The sequence below is a fragment of the Schistosoma haematobium genome, chromosome 1 (genome assembly GCF_000699445.3).
Source record: "Schistosoma haematobium chromosome 1, whole genome shotgun sequence".
Lineage (NCBI taxonomy): Eukaryota > Metazoa > Platyhelminthes > Trematoda > Strigeidida > Schistosomatidae > Schistosoma > Schistosoma haematobium.
In genome coordinates, this window is record NC_067196.1 from 51,193,477 (window position 1) to 51,220,619 (window position 27,143).

The 27,143-nt window shown below is 33.3% G+C and overlaps 2 protein-coding genes across 3 annotated transcripts in view; one reads left to right on the forward strand and one right to left on the reverse strand.

Annotated features, from left to right (window-relative positions):
- The window catches only part of ARHGAP27_1 (Rho GTPase-activating protein 27), a 56,156-nt gene extending 32,606 nt beyond the window's left edge, over positions 1–23,550 (forward strand). The window contains exons 12-17 of one of the 2 annotated variants that reach the window (XM_051209007.1): positions 2,539–2,649; positions 10,861–10,962; positions 12,836–12,913; positions 18,785–18,913; positions 20,820–20,931; positions 22,249–23,550. In XM_051209007.1, coding sequence (XP_051074421.1) covers positions 2,539–2,649; positions 10,861–10,962; positions 12,836–12,913; positions 18,785–18,913; positions 20,820–20,931; positions 22,249–22,447 — 731 coding nt within the window. In that variant the 3' untranslated portion in view covers positions 22,448–23,550. Of the gene's footprint in view, positions 1–2,538; positions 2,650–10,860; positions 10,963–12,835; positions 12,914–18,784 lie in introns of both variants that reach the window. The other variant, XM_051209006.1, reaches the window with a different exon arrangement.
- Positions 23,551–23,600: 50 nt separating this feature from the next.
- UBE2S (ubiquitin-conjugating enzyme E2 S) lies at positions 23,601–26,555 on the reverse strand. Its single transcript, XM_051209008.1, has 4 exons — positions 26,322–26,555; positions 26,073–26,285; positions 25,842–26,041; positions 23,601–24,833 (listed from the first exon to the last, which is right to left on the reverse strand). The coding sequence occupies exons 1-4, from the start codon at positions 26,439–26,441 to the stop codon at positions 24,746–24,748; spliced, it is 621 nt and encodes a 206-aa protein (XP_051074422.1). The 5' UTR covers positions 26,442–26,555; the 3' UTR covers positions 23,601–24,745.
- Positions 26,556–27,143: the final 588 nt, after the last annotated feature.

A 27,143-nucleotide genomic window follows, 5' to 3' on the forward strand; every position in this document is an offset into this window, starting at 1 on the left:
CAGCCTGCGGGTTAATTGACCTATAAGTTTATGTTGTATCCAATTGTCCAAAATTCCTAGTCAGGATCTAACGAGATAATTTCTAGAATTTTCAGCGACATAGTTTATTCATTTTATAAATTCTGAGTGTAATTTTATTCTACACTCTATGTTGTCTGATTTTATCGGTTTATTTTGATATATTTTTTATTTATCCATCAATGCTATTATTTTCATTGCTTTTCCTTTCTGCTTACCGTACTATAATATTAAGTGTAGCAACTATACAGGTACATACTTGTGCAAGAACTTACTCTATTTATTTGTTTATCGACCTTCAGTTTTAGTTTATTGAATTTATCAATTGATTAAATGATGAAATTCATAGATTTATAATAAGTGACTCAACTCATCTGTTCACCATGAGTTGTGAATAATAAATTGAACAGTTTCCTAGTATGTTATAATGTGACTTACTGAAAGTCAATCAGTTAGCATTCAATGAATAAACAAGAAATATAAGTTCTGGAACTAATAAGAACTTAATCAAGTCTTGCTGAAACTACCTAATTATTACAATTGTTTAACCTGGCGTCTCTCATGTTATGTTTCGTGATGCTTTTTCAGAATCACTAAACTTATTCAAAAAAATAAGTTATTTAACATTTTAATCAATCACCAAGACCGGTGTATCTGCACGAGAAATAAATAAATGCGCTAAAAACTTACTCTAAAATTCAAGGTGACCATTATGATTTATTTTTATGTGAAGGTTGTCATTACTTCCAGGCTGAAGAAAAAAAAAGAAAACTTAACAATCACCAATTACATTGTGATTGAAACAAATAATGTTAATGTTTAAAAGTGTTATGGATCAATTTTGGAAAGTACTTGGTAAACTACCATATATTTAAATCGTATATACGAGTTTATAAACTTCCAATAAATTAACTTTAAGACAACTAAACTGTGTAAGACAATGTATTGTGATTATTTTCTTTTAAAGTTTTTTTTTACAACCTTATTATTTTTATCGTGTATGCTTGTCAAATTGTTAATGATTAATAAAGCCTATCTTTGTAACTCTTAACTCGTTTTGTTTTCATATGTTAGAGTTTAGATGGTGAAGAGTCGATCAATTGTAGTAGTAATAAGAGCGACACACAGAAGCTGTGAAGGTGACCTATATAGTGATTATGTTGTCCAGTAACAAGGACACTTTTCATCAATATGTTTACCCCTGCTTCTAGTATACTATGTCAAAAAATTTAAATAATCATTTTCTGAAGTGCATTTCTTCGTTCACTTTTTATGCTCTAAAATAACCGTTTGCTAGTATCATAATTTAACCGTCCTATTCGATTAAAGTTTTAACAATGGTCGATTTCTATGTAAAACAGATGAACTGTAGTTAGCAGTGGGATCTAGGATATGCCCCATTTAAGACTTAATTCCTCTGTTTTCGATTCCGTCTTTAACCTGTATTGGTTATTTAAAGACTTTGCGATAGAAATAACATTTAATAAATACCTGCTTGTTTTTTTCGGTGGTCGTCTACTACCAAAAAATCTAGTGTATTGGCATTAAGTTTTTTGATGAGAAGAGGGTTCTTTGACACTTATACGTTTCTCTTAATAAGTGAGTTAACTGGTATGTTTACCGAATTCACCATCATGAACTGGGTCGATTCTGAAACCTTATCAGGATTTCTCCAGTTCAAAAGTAATAGAGTTCGAAATATTATATATTCCATGATTGTATCTCTTTAAAAAAATAACTTTAACTGAACATATCTTATTGAATAAGGGATTTCTAAATAGTATATTGATTCTTAAGAAGTGGAAATCTGCAGCTAACTTAGAGTCACAAAATGGTCAAACGCAAGTTAATCAATGCATTAGAAATATAACATACTAGAATATTACCAGATGACCGTGGGGAATACACGAATTTGGAAGCTTACATAATCGTCCATTCATAAATTACTAACAGAATGAAATACTGTTCAGAAAGAAGGTGTCATAGAAAGAAATCTTAGTTCATGCATTAAACTAGTGGTTGCAGGCAGTGATAGCATGTAATTTATGAAGAGTCTTCAAGTTCAAATTCAATCATATCAGTATGATCAGAGTTTTCTGAAAAATTTTCAACTTTAAGTTCGGAACCTCCTTTTTTAGTTTCACAAAATTTGACTACAGTATATAACTCCTCATATCATTATAAATTATTTCATGGAACAAATATTCATTCTGATGAGAAAAGAAGAAATAACATTAGGAATTTATTCTTTGATTACCAATCAGACGATAACAAAACAGAATTTCAAACATAATATCAACAATGAAGCTGAAGTCTAACTACTGAAACACCTAGCCATTTTCTCTTTACTAATTCTCGTTGTTTTAACCTTTCTTTCCTTTTGTACTTAAGTATTCTCTATTGCATTGTATATATAAATAAAAATTGAATGGTTGGACTATCAGGTGTGCATCTCATTGTCAAATTCGTTATATTTTCTGCTTAACTGTATTTTGTTTTTATTATTATTATTTACTTTAGATGATTCGGGACAACCTTCTGTGCTCGATAAAAAATTGTTGGTTAAATTGCGTGATTTTTTTAGAACAAGACCAACTGCTGCATCCCTACGATCTCGCGGTATTTTAAAGAGTAAGTTATTTGTATTCATAATTTGTATATTTTGTATATCCGTACATGAATTCCTCATAAAATTGTAGATTTACTTAAGTACGAATCACTGTTATTTTGTTACAACTTATAACATAATTAATTGTATGTACTGAGATAAAGTTGGGGATCTGTAAGTATGGTTATCGGTTTAATTCTAGAAGTTTCTTAACATAGTAGTGTACTTATCGCGGTCTTACGTGACAGTATTCAAAAAGAAAATAACTTCAAACATATCTTTTATGGTTACAGATAACTGCATAATCTCATTACTGATGTAACTAGATTTTCCGATTCACCAATGGCGTTTTCACAATCGTTTTACTTTATCAGTGAGATTCGAGAAATTATATGTATTTAATCCGTACTGTATCGAAGAATTTAAGCCTCGATGGTTGAATCATGGATTCGCACTGTTGAGGAGTTCCACGTTAGAACTAAGTAGCTGTTCGGTACTTCCACATTTTATGTAATTGTCTAACTTAAATCAGTTCTTGATTTCACATAACATCCAACCATCTCCACAAAACTCCTACATTAATATTAGAACATACACAAATTTTTTGTAATTGTATCTAACAAATTATTTACCTTGCAATTATCAGGTGGCCAAATCAATAAACGTTTATTACGTACTTGTATATTTATGTTTGCAACCATGACTACCAACCCTGCTTTGTTTTTTTGGATAGATATCATTTTTTGTTAAGTGTTTATCTTTTAATTGGTTTACATTTAACAACCTACTTGAAATTGGCAGTTCTGAAAAATTACTTAGACAGTTTATAGTTATATTTTGTTAGTGATGCATAATCTATGTTATTCAAGGTTACATGTAAACACACCACACCGAGTACATCATATCTTGGAACAATAAATAGTGCTTTCAGGAAAATAAGGTGAGTTCGTAGACTAGAAAAAGCAAAGAAAGGCAGTGACAATATGATTTTTGTTAAAAATAGCTTACATTTATCAAGTTGAACTTGTTTATTATTTCACAGTAAATCAAGTTAAATTAATTAGGAATTTTGACAGTTGAATTCATGAATCAGTCTAAGCTAGACCAACATTGAAAATCTGAAAGCACTGAGCGGGCGTTTCGTTCCCGCATGGGATTCCTAAGCAGCGCACATCCACAATCCTGCACATGGGACTCGAACCTAAAACCTTCGGTTCCGCGCGCAAACGGTTAACCTTTAGACCACTGGGCCGATACCCAACGGTGGTCTAACTTCACTCGATCCATGATCTTTTGCAACCATTCATCCATTGTCTTATGTAGATAACTGTCTCCATCTGACACAGATTAAACTCCACTAGAACTGCAGGAAATCTATCGTGAAGCTAGCCACTAGTAAGCACATGATTTATTATCAAAGTGGGGGTTTCTGGAGATTATAGTAGTTTTGGTAGTTGAATTCACTAGTCAATCTAAGCTATAACACCATCCAGGTTTTCAATGGTGGTCTAGCTTAGATTGACTCGTGAATTCAACTATTAAAATACTACAATCTCCTTAAATCCTCATACTGATAATTAGGGAATGTAAGATATTCGAAAGAAATCTTACGTAATATTTTTTTTCAAATTTGTAAGATCATATCAATCGTTAATTATTGATGAATCAATCAGAAAGATATTACTGTATACCTACCGACTAATATACATGCCTGTTTTATTGTCAAACTAGGGTGGGTTGTATGAAAAGTTTCTACAGTGTTTACAATGATTCTTCAGTTTATATTACTCTGTAGTGTAAATTATTTCTAAACTGTTTTTCTCTTTAATCAATTTATGATGTTAAAGGTTTATCGAACTCATTACGTTGTGTACGTTCGGATAAAATGAGTAGGGATATTTGAAATGAACTATTACTCTTATATTTACTTATCAACCTGTCTCGTCTAACGTTGCCACAAAAAGATTAGCCTCCACTTCTTACTTTAGTGAAAGATCTGAAAGCCACTATGTCGTACCATCTCTAGGACCCCACCCAGGGAGTCATAATGAACAGACATATGCTAATGTTATACAGCTTCCATGCAACAGCACTATTTCATAAATTGACTGACTCTATACTTATCCCATCCAGCCTTAGTGTCAGCGAATAGCCGACGAAGTGGATACCGCTGGGACCACATTCGTAACACATTTTCACACCACTTAAGCCGGGGTTTCAAGGTGAAGACATTAACTGGAACATCATCATTGTGCCCAAACGTACATTGTTGAACCTCCTTATTACAAACATGATATTACCACTGGATGTCAATAATCCATCAGAGGTACAGATAATTGAGCACAGAGGTTTTGTACATCTTCAGCTATGAGAGGACGAGTTTCTCAGGTATAGACCAAAACTTCTCTCGCCGATGTGTTGTAAACCTGACCTTGGATTGACGGTAGAATTCATCTTTGATTATATTGTCGTGGCTTTGCTTCGTTTAGCAATCACCTTTGTAACCGTTATTATATAAATCCTAAGTTGTTTGAAATCAAAAGGCAATAAGTAGGGGCAACTATAGTGTATTAGCGGATAGCACGTGTCACAAAGCTATCTGCACATCAAGCGAATCTGAAGCAGAGAGGCGAATATGTATGTGAGCCGATACAGAGGTAAATTTATGGTCAAATCTTGTAAGGGCACAGCAAGGCAGAGCAAAAGCTAATAATAAGATTCGCGTACATGTATACGTGGGGAAGAGAATGATTTATCGAGCAACATTTAAGATATTAACATTTTAGCTCATCTTTCATGTGATCAGGCATAAACGTTTATGTAGATATGATAGTGATCATAATAGTACAAAGAAATGTGCGAATTGTTACTGCTCGAATAACATTGTCAGTTAAGTAAGTTAATAAAAGGGCTTTACCGAAATTAACCATATTCAAAATTGGTTGTAGGATAGTTGCTATGATATTGTAACTGCAATCTGTCGATTCATTGACGTAGATTACGAGAAAGCATAGTTTCTCATGCTAACTTTTTCTCACTTTAATGGAACATTCTAATTTAACAACATAGAAACGACTGTTAACGCGGATCCAGTCGATTAGTGCCGCTTCTTTGATATAAACTCTAGCAAAACTGGACATCGATACCATAGAGTTCCTATATAGGGGCGTTTGTAAAAAACATTTGTAATTAAATAGTGGACAAGTACTTTGCTCAAGTCTTAAATACTGGTCTCAGATATACGATAAACATCGACTTCAGGCTATCTAACAACAGTTAAACCTATCTGTTGTTCGATCTATGTCACTGTGTGAATGTCAAGAAGATCACTTTGGAAGACAAGTACAGCTTCAGGAAAGCTGTATCAAGTGCTGTATCCGGTGGGTGCATCCATAATTCTTCCATTCAGTGACTTGAGACCGTTTAGACTGGATAGAACTCTTATCACAGATGAGGTATTGAATGACCTTAAAAATCTTGGTTGTTTTTTCTTCGAGCTGGATCGTCTAATCCCAATGCTTCTATTGTCTTTCTTAACAAAATCAGCGCACATTTCAATAAGTCTTTATGAAAACTTGAAAAATAAAGGTGTACTCAAAATGGTAATAAAATAAATGGAAAGATGATAAGTTGTAAAAAAGATTTGCATGGTACTATCTAATTATAAATATCGCTTTCATGAACAGAGAATTGGATCGATAACATTTTTTGAGTAGTAATAATCGTCGTGTAGGGTAAGTGCTGATATATTGTTTGTGCACCCAAACCGGCTTATCTGGTTTTCTTAGGAGGCTAATGTCCGAGTCTTTCGTCTGGAAGTACAATCCACAATGCAGGGGAGCAGTATCAGGAGTTTAAGTCCCATGGCAACCGGCGGTTAAAATAAGTTCATCTGCCATTCGTTGCCCCAGTAACCTGGTGCTTATATACACTATTGGTTTATAATCAAGATTTCCAAACTCCCCTTGCTAGATCCTTCGTATTCGTTAACTCCTTTTAAACACTGGCCGTTCAATTTTCATCTTCCTCACTGACCTACATTAATTGGAGTTAGAATGTGAAATCACTTGTTTGCTGAATTTATTGCATTGCTCCATCGAATGATACCATGCAAAATGTAAATTATTTAACAGTGCACTTTTAAAATAATGTATCATCTTGACGATAAACACTTTGAACACAATATTTACTAAATTTATGATCTTCATCATCATCACTAATAATAATAATAATAATAATAATAATAATAATAATAATAATAATAATAATAAACAGAATAACTTGAATGGAATTTGTACCGGAAAAAAAATAAAGACACTGTGATTGTTGTAAAGATTCCATAAAGCATTGATCATATTTTTTGCAAAGGTATATGTTTATTAGTTTGAATTAATGTATATGTTTTTTGGTGAACTTTTTATATACGATTGATAGTAAATAGTTCATACTTACATTTATATCGGAACAAATGTAAATAGAATTGATTATTTGATATATATAATCTGTTGTAAGTAAATAAACACACTAACTCATTGTAAATAGAAATAAGTTGGTCATTGTGAAACTTTGAGAAAATAGCTTTTGTCAATGTGAATGTTTGGTAATTTAGTGAATAATTTACAAGTTGTTCACCTGGTTCTTTATTAGAAACAATTTTTCCGTTAATAAACAATTTTATACCTTTTATGCAATTCAAGTCTGACGGACACAAAGTGATTGTTTTCAAGTGTGTGGATTCTTTTTATCATAGAAACTCTATCTTATTCTGCATATCCAATTTCTTAGTCTAACCAATGATGAGTTTTTTGTAAAGCATATATGTATTTTACAGATTAGATTGCTAATACTATATATAATTAATCTCATTTTCTCATAAATTCGATGTATTTGATACAACCAAATCCTTTGATAAACTTAAATAAAGCAAGAACAACTAGGTTTGCAAAAACCTATAGACGAAGACAGAAAAGTTTGATTTAAATCTAGACTGGTTGGTATTGCAAATCAGTACTATATTTCCGCAACTGCACATTCAAAACATTCGACGAAGGAACATATACCAGCACTGACGAATTTACAAGTGAATGATAAGATCATTATAGTATGACCAGATAAGTGTCCCTGTGTTGTAATAATTAACCGAAAAGATCATGTGCATAAAATGTTCCAAATTCTCAACGCTAAATCGTGATTCCAAATCGACAAATCTAGAGGAGATACCATTGCAACAATCGGGAACAGAGTCAATAAACATCTTTAGGAACTTTTGAAGAAGAAACTCATTGATAATTCAACTTACAACAATCTGATGGCAAAATGATCACGACTGCCTTTAGTATATGGTCTCCTTAAAGTACACAAATCCAACATCCCGTTAAGACCTATAATCTTTATGGTTAACTCACCATATCATAAGTTGGCTCGGTGGTTAGCATAATTATTAGGATCGATTCGTATAAAACTGGCGGCCAATAGTTAAAAAGACGCAATTCAGTTTTCCGAAGAAATAGATCAGTTGAATATATCAGATAAATTCATAGTATCCTCTCACATGTGTTCATTTTTTGTGAGTATACCACCAGCAGTAACTTTTAATATAATTTATGAACAATTTGAATTACTTCCTCTGCCTAAAGATGAGTTGAGAAAATTATTACTATTTTGCGCAAAAGGGGTTCGTTTCCAATTCGACAATCAACTATACAAACAAACCGATAGGGTGACCATGGGGCCTATCTTGGCCGATATCTTCTTGACTAGCCTAGAACTAGCGAAACTAAAACACGAAGTACAAAATACTACACCAGATTTTTTGACGACAGTATCTGTGATGATATGGACCATGCTTCTCGGTTTCTTAGTTCAACAACTCTCATCCCAACATAACGTTCTCAATGGAATATGAAAGAGATAACCAATTGAATTTTTTAGATCTTAGTGTAAGACAGAAAAGTGATTGAAGTCTTGCAAAAAGTATATATAGGACAGAAACATGGACAGGACAGTATTTGAACTTTAACAGCTTTTGTCCTATCAGTTACAAAAGGTGTCTATTCAAAAGACTCTTCAATAGATCTATGATGTTATGCTCAAATGGCTAAATAAATGAGGAATTGGTTATTCAGGAAAAGTATTGTATAAAAAATAGATACCCGAGGGAATTTATTACTAACTTTGGGAATAAGTATCTCAAAGATGATAGACAATCAACTGTTAAGAAGAGACTTGTCTTCATCCGCCTTCTGTTCAAGGGAGATAAGATTTCAGGAAGATTCTATAGGAGAGTCAAGGCGGTGCTGAAAAGGTTTCCTGCTGCTCAATTGGTTTCACAACTCAACATCAAGTGTTCTCTGTACCATTCAAATGTAGATCAATACGCTTTCGACATCATATTTAATTGCATTTATGAATCTACATGTACCTGCGGCAGCAATTACGTAGTAAGGACAGAGAGAAGGGCCTTTACAACGTTTTCTGAGCGCATTCCTAGGAACTTATGTTTGAAAGTGAGTAAAGTCTTTACAAGTGCCAGACATATTTTGGATAGTAAACATGGAGTGAATGTAAGTGATGCATTCAAAATAATCAACAGACACAAACACCGGTCTTACTCCGTTTTGCAGAGGCCATCGCTATCAAACGTTTCCGACCTAACTTATGTATACAGAGTCAAAGTTTGATTAACACTTCCCTGCCATAATGATTGGATATTTGTTTAAAAACGTTTGTTAATTCTAATTTTTTCCAACCCTGTTCCCAACCTTTTTATTATTTTATTATTCTTTCATCTTCTGATATTCATCTCTTACATAATCTGATTGATGTTCACATATTTGTTCATTTTATCATGTTGAACGACTACCCAATCACTTGTTAATTTCACTACCCTTACATAACCTCTTAATTATTACTTCCCGCCGTATAAATACACAACATTTTGTATTCTGTTCTCCTCATTATATTGATCTCGGTTACACTTTGAACATTTATCTAAACTTCACAAACTACAATATACTAAAAATTTGTTGATAATTATATTTATATCAGAAGGGTTTTTGTGGAAATTATGGTAATTTCAATGGTTGAGATCATGAGTCAATTGAAGCTAGACCATCACGAAAAACCTGTAAGCACTGGATGGCCGCTTCATCCCATTGTAGGACTCCTCAGCAGCACGCATCCACGACTCTGCCTCGCGGGATTCGAACCCAGGACCTACCCGTCTCGCGCGTACGCGCTTAACCACTAGACCACGGAGCCGGCATCTGACGGTGTTAATGTATAACTTCAACCAATCCACGACATTTCACGACCACCCTCCATTGTCTTCGATGGGTGACTGCCTTACACCCGACACGGTTTCAAGGGTTTATTATATTAATGAAATTTATATAAATTACCTAAATTTCTAGGTGATATCTTGTTTAATCACATAAACGATAGTATATAATTATTTGTTTTTTTGTCTCTTAATAAAACATCCATCAACTTACAAACCTGTACAAAATCAAGTACATTAGAAAGATAGAAGAAACGATCAATGAAACGCCTGCCCGTTGATCTACAAAAATAATCAATAACTTAATCGTATACCCATCTACTGGACACTAAATACAACGTTGAAATAATGGGTCTTTTTAAAATTACTAATAAATTTGTACACTACTTTGATTCACTGTTTTCATAACAACTAAGCTACTAAAATATATTAATAGTAAAATTTCATCTGTTTAATGACACAACTCTCGTTGGGTTTTTTCTCTGTGGTTTTATGTACTTTAATCGCTATTTCACAAACTTAGTATAGTGTTTGTTAAGGCTATAATTGCGTATGAAGAATACTTTAAAATGTTTTATATCAAATATATTACGTTGATACTTTTTTGAAAAACAAGATTCATACTATCTGGTCGACGATACACTAAAACAAAAAAATCATCGTTTAAGTCCGAGAGGATTATTAGTTCCACAATTAACTGGATGTATCATTTTGCACAGATCATTCCTGTTTATTCCACTCTTTTTCTCCTAGTAACAATTTGAATATTATGTAATCAGCTTATCTGTTTATTTGTAACAGTAAATAAGGTATAATATGATAGGTTTATTTGTCTAACAGATGTCTAAACGGATATGCATGTTTTTTCTCTGTTTTGCATTTTGAATAAAAATTTCATCAACATTAATAAATAATTTTCTTCTAAATATTTCGATTTAATTTTCTCTGTAAATAGATGAATCTGTATTTGCATCTACAATCATGCAAATATGTGAGAATGAAGATTCTGATGTACCTAATTTTATTGTTCGTGCAATTCGTGCTATTGAAGCTCGAGGTATTTTATTTTTTGTTATGTATAACATTATTTTTTATAGTTTTATTCCCTGGTTTGAGTATTGGACCACTTACAGATTGAAATCCAAACAAATTTACAGAGATCTCATTATAACACTGATTTGATCTTTTATGATGTGATTAATGCTTTTCTCTAATGCTGTCCGTAATAGTATAAATTATCATACATGAGCATTTGGGTTATCCATACCACAAGAGAATATTCCTTCTGAAGGAAATTATGAAATAAACAGGATTCGTATTCAAGATCTTGTCGATCTTAAAACCTATCTTAAACCAGTTTCGCACGACATCTTTGTGAATAGACTTGGTTGTGTTAGTTGGCTTAGTACTTTTCAAACTATACCACCACTGTTAGAAATCCATGGAATATCGGAGAGTAAACTGTTTTCTGCACTAAACTACTTGAACATCTTATCAACGTCTATGACAAGACAGCATCGTTAGATTTGCTAGTTATTCGTGGCAAGAAGTTTAATACCAGGAAAAAAGTAATCATGCTAATCAACCCCTAAACTCATAGGCTGTTAAATAACGTACAAAATTTAAATCCAGCATTCAATCGCATTTCAAATGAATTTAAATCGTAAAGGTGTAAAATATAAAACGGTTCATTTTCATTGAGAACTCGTTCGGGATTCTGTTGTCCACTAACTATAAGCTTTTCATTGCAATAATCCGTACTTATAAGTAACCATGACTCGACCACATTGGTCTCACCAAGTCAAATGAGCAGAACTCAGTGGTTTTTTTGTTATGGGATACCACAATACATTTGATAAAACTACTTTGTCCCTGTTTGCGTTGTGGGAGCGTGTTTCAAGCAGTACGATTCTCATATTCATAATCACTAACTGATCTGAGCAGGACCACCATTGGGGACTTGAAGACACTGGACTGCCGTTGTGTTCTAGTATGGGGCTCCTTACCAGTGCACATCTGCGACCTCGCACATGGGAATCAAACTCAGGACCAACGGTTATTGGCTACATTGACTGATGCTACGGTTAAGTTTGGTCTCCCCTACTTAGCTGTCAACTCCTTCCTACAATATCTCACTTCGATCATCAAGGTAGGCGGCGGTTAGTCGTGCATACTACATGTTCCAACAACCTCAGATAATTAAGAATCACAAGCTCATCAACCTATTTCTCATCCTTGCTTAGTATTCTACGTCCAAACTCACCTAGTTGTTCCACAATACGCGAATAAACTTTGAAATACGCTTATGACCAAAACCCACTAGACTACAGATGTCTTCTATTTTCATAAACTATGATCCATAGTCATCGAGTAGGACAAAGCAGATTGCTTCTTTCTATACAGTTTTGTTGGTTGGCAGATGTACATCTCACGTACATCACAAATGAATCTGATTGGGAGAAGCCAAAAGAGATTTTTAAGTTCATGGTGAGAATCGTTCAGACACCAAACTACCAAGTCTATGGAGACTCAGATCATTCAAGAGATTTCACTTTACGTCTTCGTATACACTGAATAGGACTTCATTATTTATGTGCTCCAAGTCGATAACTGAACCTCATATCCCGACCAAGACTGATCAAATTTTAATTAAGAGCATCAACACCACTGGATGGCTATCGGGACTCAGTAGATCATTGGATAACGCAATGGCATTTGAGGCGGATGGGTTTGAGTTCCGGGATGTAAATCAACTCTGAGACGCAGGTACATCCAGCTGATGAATCCCAAATAGAACGAAACACGAGTCTTAGACTTAAGTGCTAACCACACTCCATATATTTCATACTGAACGTAATTGTTTTTTAAATGTTAATCCATGAATATTCAAATTTAACAATTTTTATTTTACTTTTCCTATTAAATTTCAGGACTTGATCATGTTGGGATTTATCGATCAAGCGGAAATGGTGCTACAATCCAAAAACTTCGCTGTGCCGTTAATCAATGTAAGTAAACTGAAGTGTACTGTTTATTTACTGTAAATTAATACCTCTTAACATGACTGCTTGGAATTGTTTTTAATATTCGAATTGTCTATAAAATCAATAATTGTTTGTTTTTCTGCTACAAAAAGGTGTCACGGTGTGACTACTTTACGGACGACCTTTGAACGACGCTAAAGTGACCTTGAGAATGTCCATCTACTTACTAGGGCTAAACGAGGGTTATAAAGCAGTTTGAAGAATAAGGTTTATAATTTATACTTGACGGTGAGAGTTAGGAATTAGATTTATGATTTTCATCACGAACTGACATCAGCTAAATTGCCAAAACGTTATTTAAACAAATATATGGATGAATTTCGCCCCAAAACCCAAGACCTGTTATCCTAAATCTGACTGATTCCTCCATAAATTATAGTTTCGCCACTGCCTATTTACTTACCTCAATTTAAGGACTTATATAGTTTAATGAACGCTCCTTTTCTCTGTCTTATACGTTAAAGCTTAAGATCGATCGTATAAATATATACTTGATCATTGGTTAGTATACTATTTTTGATTTGATTATTGTGTGATTATCTGTGGGTTTACATATAATCTAACGTTCTGAATCTCATTATTTTTCATGTGATTTCAATGATAGAATTAATTTCAGCATAACATAGAATGATCACCTGATAACTAAAGTTCAATTTGGATTGATTTAGACAAAACCTAAAAAGAATCAACCAGAATAACTGTCAATTATGTATTGAATTGTTATTGTTCATTTAGGCATAGAATTAGGTATGAATTAATAAACATATTACTACTATATTATCAATATTACATATGTGGGTGGCATTTTTTTGCTTTAGAAATATCATATACTGATATTTAGTGTTTAATATTCTTTTTTTTTGTTTATAGTATGCATGGTCAATTGTGACTCTCATTTTTGATAGTAAATAGTTACAGTTACATAATTGGTAAACATTATATAAGTCAATCGAATTTTTATATAAAAAGTCCTGTTGCCATGTTCTTTTGTTTAGAAATTCCAAGTATATAGTTTATTACACTACTATTTTACTACAGACATCTGAATTGTGTAACATTTGTTAATAGTCTGTTTCCGTTGTTGTAATAATTTAGGGAACAAAAGCATTGGTAATTAGTTAACCGTTCGTTATCAGCCTTCAGTTAAAATCTAGTAAGCTTGCGGTATTTTGACTCTTAAATGATGTCACTTTCATGCCACTTACATAGGTTCTGTTAAAATTTCTCTTATTACGACCCAGCTACTCTTATTGTTTAGTATCCTAGGACACTACTTCACTCGACAAGTCCCACTTTCGATTAATGATATTTGATTTTAGACCCTTTGGAATACTTTAAAAAAGACTAGGCTTTATGCTGGTTGACAGTTGTGTCCGGAAAGCTTAAAGGCACTTATATTTACTCGAAGGCGATTTCAATACAGATCACATCGAGGACATTACTACTAAGTTATTCGGTTTTGATAGATATGTCCACATTAATCGACCACTTTATAATGATCACTATCATATCTTTTTTCAGTACTGATTACATTATCTTTACCAATTTATATGGCCAATGGTTTAAGTGGTAATTTAAACCAATCGGGAATGACTTGTGGAATTACTTAAACCTAACAATAATCCCTAAAATTTGTTACTAATTCCAAACTTTTCATCAGTGATGAATACAAATGTATATACTTTTTCATTTCGTTTTTGATTATTTTGATTGTATTTTGGTGTTGTTACATAGAAAGAATTACGGTTAAAATGCACTTTTGTTGTATATTTTCATTTCAATTACATCATTTGGTTAAAGTGGCAACGGTCATCATCATATCAAGACAAAAAGTAGTGATAATGTGTTATTATTATTGTTACTACTTTTTACTTGTATCGTCATTCATGCATGTTCAATGACTTCAGCTAATGTACAGTATATTAAATCAATAAGTTGTTAATATTTACGGATCGTACCCTCAAAATCTGTCGTTAGACAAAATTGTGCAGACGTCTTCCATTGCAAATGTTACATTATATAGTAATAAGCATTCTGTTAAGAGAAGACTGTTCCTTTTGTTCTGTTGTTTTAATACATACATTGAGTTGATCAATCAAAACTGTGTTTTAACTTAAACATAATGAAATTGACAATCAGCAGTTATTATGGTTGTTCACACACATTTTGTGTTAGATTCATAGAAAGTCAATTTATGTATATTTCGTTTGTATTAGTCATATTGTGTAATAGTATTACTAAGTTAGCTTAATTGATTGATAATTAGTAAGATTGGCAAATTGATCCTTTGCCCATGAGACTGTCCTTCAAATCTTAATCAGATGACTTTGTGTAGGCAGTACTACTAATTATAATACTATTACTACTAAAGTGAACGTTCACTTGATGGAGACAACTAATTTATTGTTCAATACAAATTACAGAATATCTCTGTAAAATATGAAAACCATACATTAAATACTTGATTTGCACATCATCCATCAGTTGTCTCTTACAAACTTCATCGTTACTTCATCGTTGTTGTTATTACAATTACTCTCTGTTTACATTCCTATTCTCTTCAATTCGACCTTCTTAACCACCTATTGCCAATCATTCCACTTCTGATCGGTGTTCACATAAACCACACTACTATCGACTGATTGCATATTCAGTAATGAAAACCACAAATTACTCAATCAAAATAGCAGGACTATGGCTCATTCGTCAGTTTTGACTTAATAAGTTGTGATAATTCAAAATATAACGTATAAGATCATCTTTATGTTTTTATTCGATAAGATGGTGGTTGGGGGTTGTTAACAAGAAACTCTGGACCGAAATCTCGTGCTAGTTGGCACTCGTCAGCAAGGTGTACCTGTAATCTTGTATTATTTAAATGCCTAATTTCGTATATTTAAGCCTTAACTTAATTTGTAGATGGTACTCGTCAGGCATTGACCTCAGTTTAAGTATCACTGCTTAGAATGGATCAAACACCTAGTTTTTCGTTATTACAAGTTATTTTTTTAATGGATAACCTCGATGACATTTTCCTAACTCGAATCTTCTCAATAAACTTTCATTTCGTATTGTTTGTTTGAATCTCCCCGTCTATGCCTAGTAAACCCAGCTGACGAGTCCCGAATAGGACGAAACTCGCATCCTTGATTTCACTGCTATCCATCATTCATCTTTACTTTCACATCACCTGATTGGTTGCCATTACTTTAAGTATACTGATTTTTTGTTTATTATGGTTACCATGTTTACTGAGTCGTACCATTTTAGGTTCTGCTTAAATATCGAGTTTTCCCTACATTTCATCTTCAGTCTGTATTAACGGCTGGTTACTGAAGAGTTGTGCGCAGTTGCTGCTATCGAGTCTACAGTAAAAATGCTCGTATTAGAATAACTCAATCGTTCCTTAATTCGTAAACCTTAATACACCCTCTTTTTATCAGCATTTAACATATTGAAAATCAGGGATCACTGGATAATTGTCTTATTCTATTATCATACTCTTTAGCAGTGTGTATTCATAATCTGCATAAGAATAGAATCTAAAACCTTCGGACTTCGCGGCATGCGATTAAACATTAAAGCTGCATCAAACGTCAAACAATTTTTTGTTCAAAATCCATTTAGTTTTACTTATCTTTTGTTTATGAATTTGAATCAGAAGTATTGTAATTGATAGAGAATCGCAGTTACTACAACAATCTTCCATTGGTCTATAGAGCTCACTTCCAAACATTGTGTAGATTATTTTAGCCTTCAAAGCAATTCAGTCTTCAGTCTTTATAAAACTTTTAAACCTAGTGAAGATAAATTTTCCATCATATGTTTGAACACTGAACCAGAGTTTACATCATGCAGTAGGACTTACAACAACTTTACTTCGACAACACCATACAAAATTTCTTGAAATATTAAATATTTTCTAAATAACATGGTACTTAAATTGTGTGTCAAATTATGCTATACAAGTATATGTCACTAGTCAATAAAGTTATTGTTAGTTTATATTATTCAGACACTTGGCTTTATTGTTTCTAATTTAAAGGTAAATTTCTTTGAGAATGAAATGGAGTAGTGGTTCAGTCGTCAATGTGTTCGACTTTAAGCCAATAAGTCTGAGGTTAGAACACTGCCGCGCCTTCTTTAGTCCAGGCGACCGAGTAAAATTACTAACCCCTACACTTAGAGTGTGGCTCTAAACCGAGTAGTTAGTAAATGAGATAATAATCATAATGTTGGGAAAACAAAGTGACAGAACAAATTAAACAAGTTTTTTTAGTCTATGGGTGAAGGTGGGGTTTTAAACCTCAGGCTGGAAATAGTTTTTAAACCTTTGAATACTATTTGAACCAAAGTTTCTCTCTTCTCTAGAGGTTTTTAATAAGTAATTTATTATGCTATACAATGGTTAGCAGGTGGTCTGTTTACCCTAGTGTAGTTACATGTTTATACTAGCTAAGTTACACAAGCTGTAGGTAAAATTTATCTATCAAATTATCCAATGTTTCCATCTATACTATCTACTTTAAGTTCATTCTACATACTCGTGTATTGACGATGAATATCATGTTTTGTTCTATTATTTAATAAACTACACTTTATGATTGTTTACTTTCAAATTTTTATGCATATATGTAATGTACGTGTTATTATATTATCTAATATTCTTATGTATAATTAACACATTTTTTTAAGGTTTAATGAAAAGCCATGACCTAGGAAGTCAACGGAATTGGAAATAAAGACAATTTCACTAATCAATAATGCCTAGATAAAAATCGTGTTATGTCCCCTTAGATTTAAACAAAAGTATGAAAATATAGAATGTTGGGCTTTATGAACACATTAGCTTAATGGTTATTCTTGGCATCTCATATAAACGGGAGTATAAAAATAGTTTCTATTTTTACTGTATACTACTATAATAAGGCGATACAATCGCTTGTGGAGATCATATTACCATTAGACTGGATACTTACTTACGTCAGTTATCCGTCGTGGAGGAAAAAAATTTATTTATTTATTTGAACACATGAATACTGATACAAGGGGGAACCAGATACATATGCGTGACACAAGTCTCATTTGATTTGTGTGAGGGCTGTGATACTGCCCGGATGCCCAAACCGAAGCAAGTGGTTTTCTTAAGGGGCCACACCTGGAGCCTTCAACCTAAAGGTCTGATCCACAAGGCAGTGGAGATCGTAAGGACATGCAGTCCCATGGACGCCGGTGACCAACGATTGGTTCATACGCCATTCGTTCCCTCAGGGTACTGGAGCTCATGTGCACCATTGGTTTGGAATCGGGATTTTCCAACTCCCTTAGGAACAAAGGCTTCCCACCAAGATTCTTCATCAAACTTTGTCGTCGGTAATCCTTTCCACTTGCTATTTATCCTTTGAATATAGAGGCGATAATTTTCTCAATACAATTACAATCAGTTTACACTCAATGAGTTCAGAGTAGGAAGCAATGAAAAAGTACATAACATATCTAATGTTTAATAAGCTGAACGTCTCTGTTCACGCTCAATGGTCAATTACATATTACTTTCACTACTAGACATCAGCATTATTATTCACTTTAAATAATTAAGTTCAATCATTTAGATGATTGTGAATATGAACTGATATGAAGTATTAGATAAGGATAAAATAATTGTACATTAGTGTATACTTTTTCAATAATCCTCCAGTTAATAAGATTAATTTTAAATATCATTTCTAATTTAACTATCCTCTTTATATTTCATATATCATTAATACTATTTTAATGATCAATTGAAATACTTGATTTGTTTCTTGATTCTATTTATTATTTTTATTATCATAGATAACTACAGTTTAAATTCTGAAAAATGGAGTTTAGAAGTATTAACAGGGGCATTAAAATTATTTTTTCGTGAACTTAAAGAACCACTTATAACATTCAAAATATATCCAGAAGTTGATCAACTATTGGGTAAATAAATTATTCAATAAATATTAATAATACAGTAAATAATGTTTGCTAGTTTTTTGTAACAGAGAAAATTTTTTTCTCATTATCCTTTTTTTATCGTTATTGAAATAACTTGAAATCTGTGTTGTATAGTTTGAAATGATTTACTTTGTTTTAATGGTTTTATTGTACTGCGTTTGTGTAATTTTGTTGTATTTTTAAAAAAAGATCAGTTCCTTGATTTGTATTAGCGTCTGTGTGATCGGACCGTCTATAATAGGAGGAGGAGTATTATCTAGTTTGAATATTGACTTCTTTACGTATATGGCCTATGGAACTGATGACCTTTTTTTCATAACAATGAACAACTTCTTAAGCCTTAATGCTGATTGGTCCTTGAACTCTTTGCAATTCAGTTTACAATCAAAAGATAAGGACAACAAACAGATTAATTCTCATTTTTACTCTATTCATTTATGACTCAAAACTCATAGAATACTTTACCTCGAATACCTGCTCGGGTAGTACAATAATAAGAGATTACAATGTATACTCAACCATAAGTGGTACAAAATTGAGCAGTAAAAAAATTAATAATTAGTGGAAAATCTGAAACAGTAAGACGTAAAAAAATAGTTTGTGTGTCGAGAGAAAATGTACAAATATGAGATAATAATACAATACCCCAAACGTCTAATAGTTCTGCAATAGAAATACTAACAATAATTTCCAGTAGAATGTTTCCGGAATAAAAACTACGCTCAAATCCTTTTCGGAATAACCAGTTTGGACGTGATTCTCATCTTAAATAGACACAAGTTCTAGTGCATTAGGTTTCCAGATGAAATGTCATGTGACAGTTAAACTTTGTTCTTCTTAGGTTTGCCGAAGCCATAGTCACAAATGTCTCAAGTTACGTTTGTGTATTCAAAGGGAAACAGTGGCTTGTCTTTCCTTGTCATCGTGATGTTATCATCAATATAATACATCATTCTCACAACTCTCCCTTATTTTTATTGCACCTTTAATTTCAAATTCATGACTTTATTTTCAACTGACTAGTCTCAACTCAACTCATATTATTCTTAATTACTACTAATTTGTGTCTTCATAGCATAAACAGTTAATTGTTTTAGCTCTGTAACCTCTGTAAATCCATTATCTTCTTTCAAATATTATGTTTATTTACAACACACTACATCTTCAATATTATTGCACTTTTTCGAATCTCCTCTCCACGGTAATGCTACATATCTACATCTAACCAATATCACTGTGTTCAGTATGTTAACTTTGTGACAATTTTTGAAAGCAATTAAAGGAACGTTGCTACTGATCATATTATTTTATCTAGCTACTGAAACGACTATGAATAGGTTATTTAATTGCTAATGAGTGGTGAATTTACTTAGCTTTCTGTAATTACATGCTAATTCCTTCCTAAATGGATAATTTCGGTGACATTTTTCTTATTCATATTCCCGCTATGAACTTTGGTGTTAACTGATTGTTTGTTATCGCTCTTAGTTTGCTAGCTTCGTTATGTTCCCCGAGGTCATTGTATATTACTTTCTAGGCATAGTTGTTCCTTGTCAATTGTCAACTTCTGTTCGGAATACAAAGCTATCCTGAAAGTCTCATTTTCTCTATCTCATGTTAGCTTGCGGTTATTAAAGATGACCTATTGTTTTCGACGTTCAGTATGTCGAAATTCATATTCGTTCTTGTTCGTCTTAGAAGACTCGTAGTTGCTCATAAAATAGGATTTACTGTTGGCCGTCTGGAAACCTCCAATTCATAATCGCTTTTATGGATATATATACTGTTTACTTTGTTATTAGTTTATATCACTGTATCATACAACATTTTGTATAATCTATAATTATGGATCGTTCTTGAATTGAATTTCCTTTTATTCAATATATAGGTGATAATAATATAGCGCCAGATTTAAAAGTGATTAGAATGCGAGAATTGATCAATTCTATGCCTGTCCCACATATCGACACATCTCGAATATTTTTTCATCATTTGTACAGGTAAGATGGTGAAATAAGTTAAGTTTTACTACGAAAGAATTACGTTTTTTCAAAGGAATTCTCAATATAGTACAAACGTGAAAATCGATTGTGATTTAGGATTATATATTATATATATACCAACACAGCTTATCTACTTTCTTCAAGCTTTTCCCAAATTCTTGTCTTTTCTCTCTCACTCCTCAATCACATGATATTTCCATGCCCAGATCCCTACCGTATTAGGAGACATCTTCCAAACGTTCTTAATTCGGAATAGTCTCTCAAAACAGAACTGTAAACAATCGACATAGACCAAGGTCTTTTTGTAGTTGCCACTATATCAGCAAGAGCCTATCTGCAAACTTAAGAGAACTAGTGCAACAATAGGATACTGACCCATGACACGCATCATCAGTTATAGTTGTTAGCATCCAGCTATGCAAGCCGCCATTGATATCCCATACGCATGTGACCGACCACTTGTAATGTTATGTATTCCTGTTGTGTGGTGTTGCGTTCTTAAAGCAAGGAAAAACGAATGCACTACCACATCTGCGAATAATTTCGAACCATATGAAATAACAGTATTCATCTAGAAGTTCGATTCACAATTAATAACTTTTTGTACATTGCTTGGACATAGAACTCTGTAGGTTTTAATTCATCCTCATGAAACCACTCAGTCAAAAATTGCTTGTGCCACTACCGAATGAAATTCACTCCAAATGTTTCTTTGTCGTCGTCACGTTATTTCCTTAAAATCAAGGATATCAAGATTTCCAGATGATTCAAACATCCACAAATTGAATTGTAAACATATAACTTCAGGTGAATTAAGTCAACAGGAATAAGTGTTTCATGCATTTTTCAAAACAATACACATTCTAAAAAGGATTTTAAAGATTCCAGCTGGTGAAAGTTAAAGTATCAACTTCAAAAGTTGTTACATGGTATTTGGAGATCAAGAACACTATTTCAGACTGACCAGTTATATCTCATCCATATGAAGTGAGAGTTGAAGAGATCTTAGGGATGAGTGAAGTCAAAGAGAAAATCGATAAGTTTGAGTACATTATTGGTGACTTGGAGATTATTCCATTGTATTTTAATCGAAGCTCTTTAACTACTCATACTAGAATAGTGTCTTATCGATATACTGACAGAGGAAATAAGGTAACATTGATTTATTTAGTTCTTGGTAATAACGCGTATAAACATAGAATCCTTTATTTACATTAAAAGTTGAGGGTTGTTCAAATAAGCTTGCACATAACTTTCTTAAAATCTGTTTTCAATAAACTTCATTTCTTTGTATTGTACTTTTTCATTTATTAGAGTAATGCAATTGTCCAGTATCAACCAAATGCATTCTTACAATTTGGCTATTGTTTTCGGACCTAGTTTAATTTGGCCAGAAGTAGAGTCTGTCGCATATAGAGCACTTAAGTCTGTACAGGTCCCATGTATAGAATATTTGCTTACACATGTAGAGGAAATATTCGGACCAGTAACCCCACCGCCAGTTATTTCATAAATCCATACATGGAAATAAATACTGTTTCTAATATTTTATATGAATAATAGGTTAAGTCCAACCATTTTTTAAATACAAACACAACGCATTGCTCAAAATCTACTTGTTTGTCTCCGATCCAATTATCATTATCAGCTTTAGAGTTATCATCAAATATTTTTGATCGCTTATAATGTTTTTCAAGTCCATATTGTCACAACACATGTATAGTGTGTAATCTTTTGCCTTTTTTTTTTTTAAAAAACGCACCGAGTAGTAATTTTGCAATTCTATATATTGTAACTTTCCTTAAATTTATTTGCTTTCTAGTAAGCACTTTTGTTTGCAATAAACATCACTTTATACTTGCTAAAATAATTGCAAAAATGTGATACAAAATAACACTCAGCACTGTAAATTTCTCTTGTTTTCTACTACATTGTTAGGGTTTGAATGATTTCAACGAATATCTTCTGTCCATAGTTTTCGTTTTGTTTAAATTGATTCATTTGTTTTACTAGTCATTTTAACAATTTTTATAGTGTTCTTGTTATAGTTGGTGAGGCAGGATTTCAGATTGAAATCAATAGGTAAAATGTTAAACGATAGGTGAACAGAACGATATGATGTGGTTAAGTGATAGCCACTCACAAGACTGTATTATTGACTTAATTCCATGAATAGTTAGAAATCAGAAACAAGACCACTAAGCAGATGTAGTGAAACATGTTCATATACAACACAAGGTAAACATGGTGAAATGTCAGGCGATTTGGAAAAAATAGTTTGGTTAGGTCACCTATTCTTCAATTAGTTGAAAGTTTGGCCTCATTCCTGGGCTTTGCATCAGACCTTGTTCAAAGTAATTTCCGTTTTTCTCTTACGCCAATTGTACTAGTTACCGATAGAACACAGTGCTTGTGTATTTCAGAAATATTAAACTATTAGTTAGGCGTAAGTTGTAAATTCGCGCATCATATCGCCTATTTCGGTTTGACCAAACGGGTGTGGCCAGAATCCGAATAATTTAACCTTATATTTGGCGAATGAATTATATTTACAAACACTAAATAATCTAAATACTGTTTAGAAAAGAATTCACTTTGAAAGAACTAGATCAATTTTAAACTATCAACTACCTGCTCTTCCAAGAATATCAGGATGGCATAATCATATTGTTGTTTCTGCATGGATTTTACAGATTATCAGGGTGTTCGGCTGAAAAAAATCATGGACTGTAATAAAATAAAATTTCAAATGGCTACTGGTTTTTCCGTTTCCACTGACATACGTTGACGTCCAACTCATCGTACCTAAGCATTACTTTGTTATCTCTTTATTGACCAATTAATTAGTTTCCAAGTTATTTAGAACTTCATAGCTTATTTTTATAGACAAAAAAAGATCTTTTTAAAACCTATAGCAGTATAATGCACTGATTCAGGTTACAAAGCTTGATAAGATAGAGAAAAATGTTAACAGGGTAATTAAACACAATCATAAGATGACTAGGATTTACGATAATAGTCTACGCTCACATCATGTAAATCGATGCAATATTAGGTTGTCAAACTACTGAGTTTCGTAACGATGACCACAGATTACGCAATACTCTATGCAGGTCGCTATCACACGTAGTTGTCCAACTTGTCAGTTTGACTATTTTCAGGTTTCTACCGTTGTAGATCTGCTCCATATAAATTGTGATATACATCTCAAGATGCAAAATATCTCCTGATCACTTTAGTCAGTGCAAATTAACACCATAATTCCCAACGTTTCTCGTTAGCATTGTGTACTTCATGGTCCCATCAACAACACTGATAGTCAAATGCATATAACTATATGTTCTTTATCTTCAGTTGTTTAATTTCAGTCGTAAAACAGAACAGTTCTGGATTTTAAACATCACAGCCCGATACGCATCTGAACATCCTCACTACAATGAATGTTGTAGGTCATCTGGGTTAACAGACCTCTTTCTCTACAACTGGTGAGGAAATAAGTCAACTGTTTCTAAAACACGAGTTTGCTCGTACTAATCATCCCGCATTTTATAGGTGTTATGCACGTCTAATAATTTAGATCTTTGATTAGGGTTCGGAAAATGTAGCTTGATGTAATTAGATCATATTGTCACTAATAGGTTGATTCACGTGGTAATAAATTCAGCTACTGTTTTTGTGTTATCGACCAAAATATTCAGTGGTAGGAATTAAAAGTAAGCTAAAGTACAATTATCATATAATTTACATAAATGCACAAGGTATAGATTATTCATTACAAGTCTTCATTCAGGGAGCATTGCGCTCTTGGGTACTACAACCGTTTGAGCGCTTTACGAAATGATGAGTTGTTGCGTTGTGTCACTTTAGAATGTGTACGCGCATCAGTCGAATTGCCTGACCTGAAATGAGATAACAGCGAAATACCGAGACTTTGAGAACAATGCGGAGTTTATCACGTAATTTTATGTTGTTCTGTGAAAATAGTTACTAGATCATGGTTACAAACGTTAAAAAAACCGTTACTACTGAAGGTCTTTATGAGCTAATGTATTTTAATTGGATAAAAATCAATTTAGGAAAAGACATAACCCACAGCTAATACTCTGATTACGTTACTCAATATTATTTATATTAACACGTTTTACATCAGTTACATTTATTTACTGTGCAAAAAGTCTGAGTTGGAATTAGTTCGCAAACTTCCAACAATAGTATCAACGACTGAAAAAATAACCCTGAAAAGTAACTTACATAACCATAACTAGAACTAACAAATAATTAAAAGAGGATAAAGGATACAAACGGGACACATGTACCATGACCAGATTACATGGAAGAAAGCATTTGTGAAAGCTCAAAGAAAACCTAAACACGAAACGCTATACTGCGCAGCCCATGGAATTTCATTTATATGATTACTAATACATATCGCGACCAAAATAATGAAAGTAGTCTTGTCTGACTTTTCTGGTCTTTGACCTGATAAGTGTCAGTGGTACCTAACTGTCATCAACCCTACGCCTAAATCTGCAACAAGGAATAAAGTTTCTGAAGAGGTTCAAATAAATATCTAACGCATCTACCATCGGAATCCTATACAGACAATACCCTTCGTTTTCGTTCGATATGACAGCCTTTAGTTATAAAATATAATACTGAAAGGAGATAAACGGAATTTGTAACATGGCTTGTACAAAACTGTCACGAAAATCGAGAGGAACACAACTAAAACTTAGGAGAGATAAAATTAGGTGAACCTTAAACAACTCGGGAGAATACAATAAGCGAGACTAAAAAATACTGATTATGTCTTCTGACTGCAGATTTTCTGCGGCCTTGTAAATATTGAATTGTAAGCTTAGATTACGTATTAACATCAAGTTTATGCACGTGCTGAGTCAACTTACATATCGAAACTTGCATGGTCGTCTTGATGCAACTTCTGACTACTGACTTTCGCTTGTTCCCGAACGTGCCAGTAAGCATGTACTTCTGTGAGGAGCCGAGCTTCTGCCACAAACTCACTGTAATCTTCTAATAGCAATTTTCCAGCCTCCTCATTAAGAGCTGACTCTGGATTGGGTTCTATCAACAAACACCTTATAGTCTAAAGAGTAAGTTCCAACTCATTAACTCACTAGAAGGATATGTCGTAGTCCTAAATTGGATTTCCAATCCTTCTTCAGTGTGTTTACGCAAACCTCTCCGGTGTTTGGTGCTATGTTTGGGTGGAATATCTTCGTGCAAAAGTAAGCCTTCGGCGGTTCCATCGGATACTGCATAGGGATCAACATCTTCAGACGGAATTTGCCACCATCATAAGGGGTACCAACAGGACCGTCAAGTACGACCTGACAAATTAGAAGAAAGACAGAAATACAACTGACTTGAACTTCCGTCATATCTTGCTCATTGAGCATCAACTGGATACCTTCGACTGGTTCAGCTGTAAAATCACGCCACTCTTTGTACAAACGACGAACGAATTCAGGAACCGCATTCTCCATCTACACCTGTTTTCGGCTGACCTTCAACCTCACACGCGCGCTTTAAGAAATTGATGGAAGGATGAAGACAACCATTCCTTTCCAATGTTCAATAAAATGTGATATCTAGCATTTTCGCGCAGGTTTATATGTTTCTAGTATCTGTGACATGTGAAACGGAATAATCTAAGCCGCGAACTTCACCTTACTTATCTAAAGCTATGTACACATATATGAATACGCTTAGGTAATACATCTCAACGTGCTGGATGAAATAAACAATCGAAATGAATGTGTGATTTTAAAACTGGATAACATGTGAAAGTGAGATCATTTGCTTCATGGCTGATGCCTGTTTTTGTTTTGGTTACCTATAGCTTTCTGTCTACCTTCCACTATGCCAGATAGCATTACATGTGTAGAAACATAGCGATTCGATTTCCACCAAATATGCCTCAAAAACAGCAATCGATGAAGATTCAGTATGTTTCAAACTAATTCACCATAATTATTCCAACCATTTTATTCACAACCATTGGACCAGGCTTTGACTCAATTCGATCTTAAAGCAAACTTCACACTCTTAAAAAACTAACTCTGAACAAACGTGCTGTTGGACAGTTGAAGATGACACAGGTATTCAGTGTTTGACAACGCTTTTACCAGTAACACCTTCTTATATATCTCGTTCCCACCCAGAGAAATCAAAAGACAGAGTCAAGG